Source organism: Capricornis sumatraensis, chromosome 10, assembly GCF_032405125.1.
Source record: "Capricornis sumatraensis isolate serow.1 chromosome 10, serow.2, whole genome shotgun sequence".
In the NCBI taxonomy this organism is placed as follows: Eukaryota; Metazoa; Chordata; class Mammalia; order Artiodactyla; family Bovidae; genus Capricornis; species Capricornis sumatraensis.
In genome coordinates, this window is record NC_091078.1 from 14583272 (window position 1) to 14596086 (window position 12815).

Below are 12815 nucleotides of genomic sequence, written 5' to 3' on the forward strand. Positions count from 1 at the left end.
GGGCCCCTCGCGGGGCCAGCTGGACGCTTGGGAACGGAGAGGGAAGGCTGAAAACAGCTCTGCCCCGTGACTTCCTTTGTCGCAGAGAAGGGACATGAAACCAAAGCTTGACTCCTTCCAATCAATCTTAAACTTCCCGGGGGCTGGTGAACAGGGGGGCATTCACAGCGGGCTCCGGGACGAGCCCGGCGCCTGGCTTCCCTGCAAATGGCGCGGACTGGGTTCCCAGCACAGTTGCTTACAGGTGAGCGCGCAGGCGCCGTTCTTGTTTTCTTTTTTTTGTAAGATGGAAGCAGAGAAAAGGACTTAAAAATCTGTTGACACTGTGCTGTGATTAAACATTTGGCTTTGTCTGAAAGTCACATTCTTAAAAATACAATTTTAAAATATAACTTTATTTTCTAACCACAGAAAAAGTGCCTGGGAGAGCTGTGTTAAACGGTCTGCTCCTGGGGTGGGGAGGTGCGGGCCACAGGGATTTCCTTAACGGCAGCTGCTGCGTCTTCTTTTCGTTAGACTCCACAGGCTCAGGTCACCATCCAGAGATGCTGCTCTCTACAAGCTGTAGACAGCAGTTTATCTGGGAGGCGTGGGGAGTGGGGGTCCTGGGACCCTGCACAGAGGCCCCCTCTTTGGCTTCCCCCGCCTTCCTCAGGGAGCCAGGGCGGTTCAGAAAGTCATTCAGTGGTGTCGGACTCTTTGTGTTCCCACGGACTGTAGCCCGCCAGGCTCCTCTGTCCATGGAATTCTCCAGGCAAGAATGCTGGAGTGGGTTGCCATTCCCTTGTCCAGGGGATCTTCCCGACCCAGGGATTGAACCTGGGTCTCCTGCATTGCAGGCAGATTCTTTTACCAACTGAGCCACCAGGAAAACCAATAATTTTGAAAAGAGACTTTGGGGGACTGGAAATCTTTCATTTTGATTCTAGTCCAAGCAACACGAGCTTGTTTTCAGTCCCAGTATAAAGCGTTTGCCCTGGAATGCGCGAACCAGGCAGCCTTGTGAGCCTGCTCCCCACCCCCTAGCCCAACTAATCCACTCACCATGATCGCGTGATTCTCATTCTTGAGGAGAAAGCAGCAGCAGGAACAAAGCTGGGGGAGAACTAGAAACTGGAAACCAGACAGAACCCGAAGATGCTGATGCCAGTAGTCAAAGAACAGAAAACCTGAAATGATAATGGCCTACGGGGAAAACAGGAAAATGAACCCACTAGGAGCTCAGCAGCTTTATAAAGCCACCTGAGGGTCACCCTGTGACTTTAGGGGAACTGCCCTGCTTTTGTGAGCCCTTGTAGGGCTCCCTGGGATTGCTTATGGTCTGCTCTGGGGTCACCTTGGCCCATAATGGATCCTCTTAATGACTCAGATTTGGGTGAGGGGAGCCCTGTACACAGGCTCTTGGAAAAGAGATGTGGACCTAAAGGGATTCTAGTGGCCCCTACTTAACCTTTCCCATTACAAGATCACAACAGCTCCTCTACATTCAGTTCTTATCTCCTAGGTCTGACCATTTCTGGTCCAGAAAGAAATATTTCCATTTTGATGAGATGTTACTTTCATACATCATCATGAAGTGTTTATGAATCCATATGTGGGAAGGACAGGTCCATTGGCTGCTGGTGTCCCTCAGAGGGTTCTTGTGTTTTCTCTCCACCTTCCCACATGTTCCCACCTTTGTGGGGCTATGAGTCCTGTCAAGCAAAGCAGAAGTAGGTCACTTTGAAGTTAAAGCCTGGCCTCTTTATGATAGGAGCCAGGGGTAGAAGAAAGGAAGAACAGAAGTTTTTCAAAAGCACTTCAATTTTTCAGAAATGATATATTCATTTGGTCAACAAGTATTTGAGAACCTACGGCATGCTAAAAGTTGGGTTAGGAGGCCAGTGCAGAAATGTCTGTTGTAATGACGTGGGATGAGGGAAGCAGGTACTGAGGGAGAGCAGCAGTGGGGGAGGGAGGGGAAAACCCACTTTAGACCTGGGAGGATGGGGCGAGATGAGACTTCAAGGAGAGCAACTTCCAAATGGGAGGGAACATTCTAGGCTGAGGAACAGCACAGGTGAAGTGGCGCCGAGGTGGCCAAGAAGTGTGTTTCTACCCGGTGGGCGTGTTTCAGTAACTGCCCATCAATGAAGCTGGAGCTTGTGGGTGAGACAGGAGATGGATACAGAACAGCAGAGACACTGGATTTTATTCCAAGTGTGAAGAATAACCACAATCAGTTTTTAAGCAGGGGAATGGTTTGATCTATGTTTTAAGAAGATCACTCTGGAAAAAAAAAAAAATCACCCTGGCTGAAATATAGAGAATCGATTGTAGGGAGGTGAGGCAACCAGTAAGAGGGTGTTGAACTGTTGACAGGAAAGAGGAAGATGGTCTGGACTAAGGTAGCACTGGGCGCCTAGCATTCAAGATTAGTTTAGAATTATCCTAGAGAACAAAGCCTGCTTTGAGGGACAGGACCGGAAGGCAGTGATTCGGTTTCTTGGTGGTGCCTTAATACTGAGATGGGGTTGACCAGGGCAGAAATGGAAGGAGGGGCTAGAGATCACCAGTTACATCATGTCTAAGACCTACAAAAGATGACCCATGATTTCACCTTCAATCTACAGAGAGAGCTCAGAGGAAGATCCACTGTTAGCATTATAATCCTGGGTGCTATCTGCATAGAGGTGGTGTTTGAAGTCATTGTACTGGGTGAGATAATGAGAGAAAACAGAGGAAGCCCTAGTGCCTGAGTGCTTGGGTGTTGGAGGGAGAATAGGGAAGATGGAGAAGGAAAACCAGGAGTGTGCTGCAAAGAAACTGAAGCTCCTGCTTCATAATGCAACTACTTGTACTGTAAACCAGTATTGCTTGTAACAACAAAGTAACCTATATTTGTATAGCACCTAACAGTTTTAAAAGTATTACCATTATTTAAAGGCTTAGTTAGCTAAGCCTTTAAATCAGAGAGCTGATAAGTTATGGCCTTCTCTCAGAGTAAAGTGTTCTAGAAAAAAAGACTATGATTTGGAGAGAATCAAATTTGTTTCTGCTCACAGATTTCAGTTCAGTGTGTTTGGACAATTAAGTTAGCTTGTTTGCCCCATTTCCTGCAAAGGTGGATATTTGTGACTGACTTTTTCTTGGAATATTGTGTCATTTTTTTCTAAAATGAAATGTTGGCAAGGAAAGCCAATGCCTTCACACCTGGGTAGGCACCACCTGCGCCAGTAAAAAGGCCAGGCTGGCAATTGACAATCACTTGTTAAAAAATTCTTCTAAATGAAAGAACACATTACTGGGTTTAGAAGGTACGGCCTGTTGATGTGTCTTAACCTAATAATGACTCTGTTTCTCCTGATGAATCCGAGTTCCCGTTTTCTGGGCTCCCTGGTGTCACATTTAAGGCTGAGCTGATTTCTCTGAGTGAGAGTAGGCAAGTGCAGAGCAGGCTCAGATCAGCAGCTTCTCTCCCACCACCCCTTTCCATCTGTGATGAATGTTAGGACTTGGGGCCCGCAGAGGGGCTCCCACCCCTGGCTATGCTGCAGTCCCTGGGGAGCCTGTAGGACACCAGGAGTCCCCAGTACCATTCTTAAATTCTGGTGCGGCAGGTCTGAGGCAGTGACTGGGACTTGTCCTCAAGCTCCCTGGAGGACTGTGAGGCAGGCGGAGTGTGGTAAGCCCAGGCGCCACATAAACCACAGGGTGCGGTTACAAGCCATTGCAATACGTGGAACCGAGGACAATCTCAGTCCCCAAAGAACCTTATTTAGCACAAGAGAAGAGACTAAATATGAGCCGGTTTCCAGGTGGGGCCTGTGGAAGGTTCTGCAGAGTTCCCCATCAGCTGGTTAGCAAATCCCCGCAAGTCCCCTGCCCCTCCTAGGGGCAGACTCTTGTCTGAGGTGTGGATCCACCGGGTTGCTAAGATCCTCAGCAGCTCTAGAACCGATGCCAGCAGCTGATTCCAACAATAGCACACCATCAATTCCTGCTCTGAAGGAGGAGAAGTTTCCTTTCCTACCAGAAAAGCACCTTAAACGTTCTCTTCTCCCCTTGGTGACAACAGCCTTTGCGGAAGTGTCTTCTTGGAAGCCCTCCCTCCAGCTACTACAGATGTTCCCTCACTTGCTATACAGTTTTGGGGGAGGAGGAACCAAAAGATAAAATCTTGACACCAAGCCCAGACTGCTTCATAACTGTGGGAGAAAAATAATAAGGGTGAGTGAGTGCACGAGGCAAAGCCCTCTATCAGGACCCGTGACCCCGGGCTGTGTGCACTGTCCTTTCCACGCGGGTGCCGAGTCAAGCGTTCGTTTCTAGGCTTGTCACTTAATCATCAAATGTTTTAACAGTCAGACAGGGCTTTCTCTGAATGCCATAATGTTTGTGAACAATGACTTTTCCCCCCCTAAACTTCAGACTCTAAAAATAACATCCAATCACTCATTCATGACAGAGCAAAACGTGCATGCTTATTCAAGAAAATGTTATTTCAAACATTCAAGTCCAAATTGGGTGCTTTTTTTTTCCCCTGGTATTACTGTTTATAAAAATGAAGTTTGCTACCAATGGACTAGGCCCTGAGGGGATTTTATAGACTGTACAAACGAGGCAGCTGGATATTTGGGCAGGATCCCTTTGCAAATGAAGATCAAAGTCAAAAAGAAAAAAACAAATTCACTTTATTTTAAAGACAATGATTGGCATACAGAAGGTATGCACTAGCATAAAATAAACTTTCATGAAAAGCATTAAAATCCATTATAAATTAATTTATTAAATAGGTATTTGGTATATGTGATGGTTTTATTAGATATTACTCTTATTTATTGCCAACCCCTCCCACAAAGTCAAAACAAATCAGAAAATCTCTTAACTCCGATTTACACTAAATAATTTATTTTCCCAAAATGTGAATGTGATCTGAGATGTGACATGATATACAGTTCAGTTGGTCATTCTCTATCAATCATAATATGACAGGACACAAGAGGCTAAAAATGGCTCATCATAATTTATTTTATGTTAAAATGTACAGCTTTTTTTGTTTGTTTTTGTTTTTTTTTTTTGAAGTGACTGACTAAAAAGAGAACAGATAAATACAAGAGTGTCGCTGGCTCCTATTTTATACAAGGATTATGCCTCTCCTGCTTGGCCCTTACAGTCACCCTGTACAGGTACAAAGGCTACAAAAAAGGAAGCAATATAAACAGACACAAATAACTTTTTTTTGCTTTTTTTACATGCGATTTGTAAGCTTAGTTTGAGCTATTCACAAGCTACTTCTCTATTTTTCCTTAAAAAATAACTCCAATATTTTATAAAGATAGAAAAATCTACAGATGGAATGAAAATGTAAAGTTAGAGGCATTTCCATAAAATAGCAACTTTACACCAAATTCACTATTTTTTTAAATCCTGCCAAGTATTTGGACATATATGAAATGTTTCAAAACCTGACAGATAAACACTGAGATATGCTTCATTCAATAAACAGAAGTCTGCATTTATAAAACAGAAAGCTGCCTTTTTTTCCCCAAAGAAATCTGTCACCAAAATGGAAAAGGGTCTCAACTTTACACCAAACATTTAGCAATAAAACCCTTTGACTAACCAAATGGGAATAGCTTTTATAGCTCTTTACAGTTTTATAATTAACAAAAATATAGTTTTTTTTTTTAAACCCTCAAGTTAGGGCACCCTAATCAAGGCAAAAAACTTAAGAAATGGCTTACTGTTAGCACAACACTTGTACAGTACTACAAAATGCACTGTCACTAACAAAGACATTAGCGGCATGCTGAAGTGTCACCTCAAACAAAATATACAATAACTGAAAATGGCAAAGGCATTTACATGGAGTGGACAGGGAAGAAAAAAAAAAAGCTCTAGGTTCAGTATTAAAACAGATAATTTGGGGTGGGGCGGGGCTTGATATCCACATTATTTAATGGAAGCAGTCACAGCAAGTGGCTGCCTCCATATGTAGTCCAAAGAGAGGCCTTCCTTTGCAGAGAATTTCATATAAAAGTAACAGAAACAAAGGTACCAAAAAGGAAAAAGGAAAAAAAAAAAGGATAAAAAGAAAAACAACTTTATAAGGCTTTCTGCTGCATACAGCTTTTTTTTTTTTTTTTAATAATAAATGGTGCCAACAAATGTTTTTGCATTCACACCAATTGCTGGTTTTGAAATCGTACTCTTAGAAGGTATTTGTGCAGATCAATCCGAGAGAGATGCCCAGGGGTTCTGTGACTGCCCATGTTGCCTACCGTCTCATGTAGGACCCATTGAGAGACTGTTTGGACATGCCTGTGTTCATGTAGCCATGGTGTCCGGGGGCCGTGTACATCATGTTACCGTGGGGCGGGGTCTGCATTGGCTGCTGGGCGTATGGCTGGGTCCCCATCATGCCCATCTGCATCTGCATAGGGTACTGGGGCGTCTGATTCATGTAGCCATGGTTGCTGTGGTAGCCACTATTCATCATCGGCTGGGACATGCTGTACCCGTTCATGGCATTGAGAGTGTTCATGTTCATGTTCACAGAGTTGACATTGTAGGCTGGGGATGGCATCAGGTTCACGCTCATATTCATGCCCCTCTGCATCGTTAAAGTCCGTGCAGGACCCTGCATGGCTACAGTCTGGGAGCGCCCATAGATTTGCGACTGATGGGTGGCAGCGGCTGGTGACAGAGATGCCGATTTGGTTCTCATGGAGACGTGGCCCTTGCTGGCAATCTGGGTTTGCAGTCTTTGGCTGTGGGAGATGCCAATATTTGACGCAGCCATGTTCCGTTGCAACAGAGGTGGTGGCAGATTCATTGGAGGAGGAGTCAGGTTGGGGGGTGGGGTCATGGTAGCTTGTGCTTGGGGTCCCCCAGGGACGGAGTGTGGAGACTGAGAAAGCTGAACAAGCCCTGTGTTACTTAATGGTGTGGACAAAGAGGCACTGTTTGCATAGGAAGTTACAGCAGCGGAATGGCTGTAAGGCAATGAATGATCAATAAGTGTATTAGTTAACTGCTGTAGTTTGGCAAGGCTGAAGGTGGCTGATGGCTGTGGGTAATGCCCAGCCCCAAAATCACTCTGACCCATCCGTTCATATAAGCCAAGGTTGGCATTGCCAGTCTCGGGGATCTCGGCCAGCTGCATGGGCGGCGTGAAGTTCGCAGCCATGCTGCACTGCGCCAGCTGCTGGCTGCTGCTTGGCGGCCTCTCCACCACACAGCCTTGAGGAGACTTGACGCTGCAGGTCGGGGGGGAGCTGATGCTGGTCTGCTGCAGCATGCTGCAGCTCCCACTGATGTTGGACATCTGCTGCGTCACAGCACAGCTGCTCTGGGTCAGACTGCTGGAGGTGAGGTTGCTGTAGGAGCAGCTGTTCTGTGAAGAGCCATTTCCACAAATGCTGCTGCCCATAGTAGAATCATAGCTGCTGGGGTTTTCGTAGTTCTCGGTTGTGCTCTCGATACTGCCCAGGTCACTGAACCCGCTGTCCACAACTTGCTGCGAATGATCCGAAACGGACGGGACGTCCATCATCGGACTGGTTTCCATGTTCTGCAGAGACGGCACTGAGATGGCACTTTGATCCGGGCTGATTTGGGCATAGCTGTTTTCCAGGGCAGGGACGCTTGGGCTGTTGACAGAACGTACTGACTGGCCAGGGTGGGAATGGACGGATGAAACTGGGCTGCTGTGGTCTGACTGCTGGCAGTCATCTAGAGCGGCGGAGATCTGCGGGCTTTGGTCTGCATGGGTGTAGTTCTGTAGGCTTCTACAGGCCTCTTGAGTCTCGGCACAATCCTGAAAGGTGTCGTCCTGTTCACTGTTCTCCTGGGTCAAGGACTGAACTGCTTGGACGGTCTCAGAGTCTATTTCCAAGGTGGCTGTGTTTCCCTCTTTGAACTCAGAATCTGCTTCGTCACTGTTCTTTTGGTCCTGCTTCTGTGCCTGCTCTCCTGGGGGCTCCTCATCAGATTCAGGGGCAGTTTCAGTGGCTCCAGCAAGCTCCTTAGGTTCACTATTACATGAAGCTGGGAGGTCAACACCACAGTCCATTAGGACCTCTGGGTTTGAATGACTAGGCGGGACACTAAGGTCTAAAAAAGCCCCCTGGTTTTCCAGTACTTCTTTGAAGGCTTCTCTTGGGTGATCTTCCTTCACTTCAGCAGACTCCATGTGACTGTCATCCTCATCATCGGCATCATGCCCCTCGTTGTGAGATGGCTCTTCCTCCTCTTCCTCCTCCTCTTCGTGATCATCCAAATGCACAGGGTCTTCTTTGTCCATGCAGACTTCTGGCTCCTCTTTATCCTGACTCTTGGCACCACTGGGGTCTTTGTCTACATTTCTTTCCTCTTCCTCTTCTTCCTCCTCCTCCTCTTCCTCCTCAGGTTTGATTAACTCGTCTTCAGGTTTTCCACCCGGTGATTTATTTGGACTTATAGGTGCACACGTCTCCTCCCTTCCGTTTTCGTCCTGAGGCAGCAGGGGTTCCACGGCTTCCTTGACCCCCTCCTCAATCCTGGTGGAAGTGGGGCTGCTTTTGTCTGCTGGAGTCTCCTTCTGTTCTTCCCCTGTTACCTGGTCATCAGGCTCCAAGGGTGTTTCTGGCGGGGTGTACAAGTTCAGTTTAAACCCAGTCTTCCTCTCTTTGTTTGGCCTCCACTTAGACAGAGCACGCTTTGTTCCTTTTGGCCACTGTTTGCACTTCAGAGGTTCGGGATTGTCTCTACTGGCTTCTTTCAAGTTATTTGCACCATCATCCACATTGTCTTAGCGAGGAGACAGACAGAAAGGGGGAGGAAGGAAAATAAAATCTTAGAAAGCATCACCATAAACAATTTGAATTCATTCTTCTAAATAATTTATCAAATACTGCTTTTCAATTTAGCACTTTAAGCTTTGATGCTAAAGATATAATAAAACCTAATACAAGATAATATTGTGGTTAAAAAAAAAAACTGAGGAAATAACCTAGGTCTGGAAAATAATACATGCTGCACATACCATATACCCCCCCCCCCACATAACCCATTCTTTACAGAAGTTGTGCTTTTTTATAGGAAGCACATGAATAATAATGTGCTTATATTATTATATAATATAAGCAACTATAATAAGTTCATTTCAGTTTAACAAACAAAATATTCTTTAACACAAAATCCTGGAATTCCACAATGTGAAAAGAATCATTTTGAATATTTGCAAATTAGGAAATGCAGGGGAAAGGAGTTAAAGTTAGCTCATATCCCAATCACCACTAAACTGGAGAAATGAACAGAAGCCTAGCTTGCGTATTTATCCTGAGAAAGTGAACTTCTGCTTGTGGACATTGACTGGTTTGAAATGATCTCAGATGACATTACTTTCTTTGATTTGAATATTCTCTCTGGCATAAAAATAAACTATGTACCTCTGAAACAAATGAATAACTAACTAAATAACCAAAACGTAAATACATTTCTAATCTACTCCAGGATCGTTTCTGCCTGACACACACTATAATGTAATTACCTTGAAATTATTGAACATTTAAAATACAGGTATTCTTTTTATCACTAATTCTATCCACATTGCATTTTGGATCCATGTGCAAATGTGTGGTTTGAATATTAAATAAGAAACAAACCATAACTGTTTTAGCTCAGCTCAACCCTGGGATTTCTTTGGAAGGAATGATGCTAAAGCTGAAGCTCCAGTACTTTGGATACCTCATGCAAAGAGTTGACTCATTGGAAAAGACTCTGATGCTGGGAGGGATTGGGGGCAGGAGAAGAAGGGGACGACCGAGGATGAGATGGGTGGATGGCATCACGGACTCGACGGACGTGAGTCTGAGTGAACTCCGGGAGATGGTGATGGACAGGGAGGCCTGGCGTGCTGCGATTCATGGACACGACTGAGTGACGGAACTGAACTGAATCTTATTTTTACTGTTAGTTGTATGTATGTATGAATCTAAATATATTTCTATAAAATAAAAATATATATTTTTTTATATAAATATAAGCAAGCAAACAAGTAAATATATGAATAAATACAAATATAAAACACCCAAGTCTTAATATCTTTATACAATTAATGACCATATCGATCTCCTGCATGCATACTCAGCTGCTTCAGTCGTGTCTGACTTTTTGTGACCCCTTGGACTGTAGCCCACCAGGCTCCTCTGTCCATGGGACTCTCCAGACAAGAATACTGGAGTGGGCTGCCATGCCCTCCTCCAGGGGATCTTCCCAACCCAGGGATCAAACCCATGTCTCTTATGTCCCCTGCGTTGGCAGGCAGGTTCTTTATCACTAGCACTACATGGGAAGCCCCACTGATCTCCTAGAGGGTTCAATTTAAAGAAAAAGCTTCATAAAGAGAAATGGTCTTATTAGAAACACTGTTTTGGAGAACAAAACAAGATCTAATTAATAGTCAGTGAGGAACAGAGATCCCTTTTGCCAGAATGGAGTGGTTTCTAAACCAATCAGTGCAGAGCAGGGTAAACACTGAGCTCACTTATGTAATAAAAGGGTTACACATAAACTTACCTGTATGTATTACATTCAAATGGGCTAACTGAAAAGATATGTACTATAGACTGATTCCTTCAGAAGTGCAAAGTACAATACCCAGTTAACAGATCTCTCATGATGTTCAAATGGTTTCATTTCTATTCGCACAAACAGGGAGCAGGCAGGCCAGTGACTCTGGACTCCACGTTCTCATTCCACATGCTACTAAGTCTACTAGCATTTTTAGGAAAACTCTGCTAATCAGAAGATGAAATTTCTAATAACTATTTTTTAAAGAAAGAAGATCCTGAAAGGAATCAGGTATAATACAGCCACTTGGAATTTGTTAAGGCAAGTGGCACAAAGCAGAGAATGAAGGCAGTGATGAGTCATGTATAGACTCCTGAGAACACAGCTAAAAAGTGGAATAAGGTTCAAATTCCATGCCAAAAAATGACTAATGAACAGGCTTGGTTCCTCCATACCCAGAGTGAGATGTCACTGCCTCTGCAAAACAGGTGTAGCAATAGCACTGTTGTTAATTCAGAAAGTCAAGGAGCTGCCTGCTCATGTTCTTAAAATTGTGGCTTTTCAAAGGCAAGAGTGATAACCGGTGGTTTCCAGCAAAGTGAGATGGTCTGTTCTCTAGACTAAAATAAAGTAAGGTTTTGAATAGAGTCATTTCAACTGGAGAGTAGAGAGACTGTCCCACAAATCCTCATCATTCAGCTGGGAGCTCAAGTTCCCAGCCCAACAGGCAAGGGATGGTTTCTTTTAAATAGGGCATCAAAGAGGAGTCAATAGTGTTTCTTTTTTTTAGAAGATGGGGTGGGATGTCTCTGCAACAGCAACTGTTAAACTAATTTAAAAGGAAAGATAATTTCCTGATTTACACATTATCCTATATTATCAAAGCCAATACTGATGGTGTGGGTAGGTTTAGATGATTCTTAATAAGAACATCTCCGAAGACACCATTGATTATGATTCATCATCAATTTACTAATATTTGTTTTCCAGGGAAAAACATTCAGTGCTCACATCAATAATAATATATACCCTGATTTCAGAATTATTAAATGTCCAAAAAAGTACATATTAGAATCAAGGAAGTCCAATGGGTTTCTTATTGACAGACTTCAAAGTTTTTGAGGATAAGCCAATTTCTGCAAAGTAAGATAAACCCACCTAGAGGGATGTTCTGGCCTTAGAAGTTGTTTAACATAAAATCCAATTCCAGGAAGAAGGGATAGAACCTTTTATGAATGAGAAAGGACAGATGAGCACTTATTTCTGGTGGGTCGGTATCACCTCAGAGATGCCTTTGGGTAGAATTCAGGTGCCTGGTTTTTGGCAATAACAGAGAGAAATTCACAAGGGTAAGGTTTTTATAATTCCTCCACTTACTTCTACAAGGGTCAGTACTCTTAAAGCAATGATTGTCTTCTCCTTCCTCCTCCTCTGTCTGTCTTTTCTTCCCAGGCTGATGCTGGAACGCTCTCCTCGGCACTGGCTTCCTGCTCTCCTCCTCCACTTCCGTCTCACAGGTAGGCTCCAGCTGTGGCATTGGCCTCTCTTCGTCTGAGTTGTCAAAGGGCTCATTCAGTACTTCTGTCGTCTCAGAAATGGTCTCAGTTGTTACACTGCTGTTGATCCTCCTGCGTTTACGACCCCTTTTCTTCTTTACTACAAAAGGCCTCTGAAATTAATTCAAAACATATATACATCAGAGCTCATGAGAAATTACATTGCTGAGTTGATATGCGGCAAACATGTACTGAATGCGTGTCTGAGACTTACACGTAAAGACTTCTGTAATGCCTTTGTACTTAACCTTCCATTTGATGTTTAACATCCCTCTCGGGCGCCTACTACACAGACAAGTGTTTTCCAAATAAAACAGTTGTTTACCCAAGCAGATGCTTTGAGAGGGAACATCCTAGCAGCTGCACTGTGTATTTTTAAAAGCTAAGGTTTGCTTCCCTAGCATATTATTTTCGAGTAGTACCTGCTGGCTTCAAATCCTATATGTTATAGTGATTAAATCATCATGGACATCAGCGTCTCTATGAGTGTTTCAACAATCAACTAGCCACTGGGTCACTCATTTTAAATTTGGTAACTGTTCAAGGAGCACCTACTATGTGCACAGCACTCTAAGATACGTGATGATACACAAGACTAGCCTACTCATTCCCCAGTGCACAGGAATTCAGGAACAACGAAAAGGAAAGAGTGCTTGAGGAAAGAATTACTCTGCAGACAACGTTAGAGTCATGTACTGGTGGCTGCAAGGATTTTACAAAGTA

General features: G+C 44.1%; 1 protein-coding gene across 6 annotated transcripts in view; it reads right to left on the minus strand.

The window, feature by feature from the left end:
- Positions 1–4845: 4845 nt before the first annotated feature.
- The window catches only part of KAT6B (lysine acetyltransferase 6B), a 167264-nt gene continuing 159294 nt past the window's right edge, over positions 4846–12815 (minus strand). For all 6 annotated transcript variants that reach the window (XM_068981772.1, XM_068981771.1, XM_068981770.1 and 3 more), the window contains 2 exons: positions 11914–12205; positions 4846–8772 (listed from right to left, as the gene is read on the minus strand). In XM_068981772.1, the coding sequence (XP_068837873.1) occupies positions 6260–8772; positions 11914–12205 (2805 nt within the window). In that variant the 3' untranslated portion in view covers positions 4846–6259. The remainder of the gene's footprint in view (positions 8773–11913; positions 12206–12815) is intronic.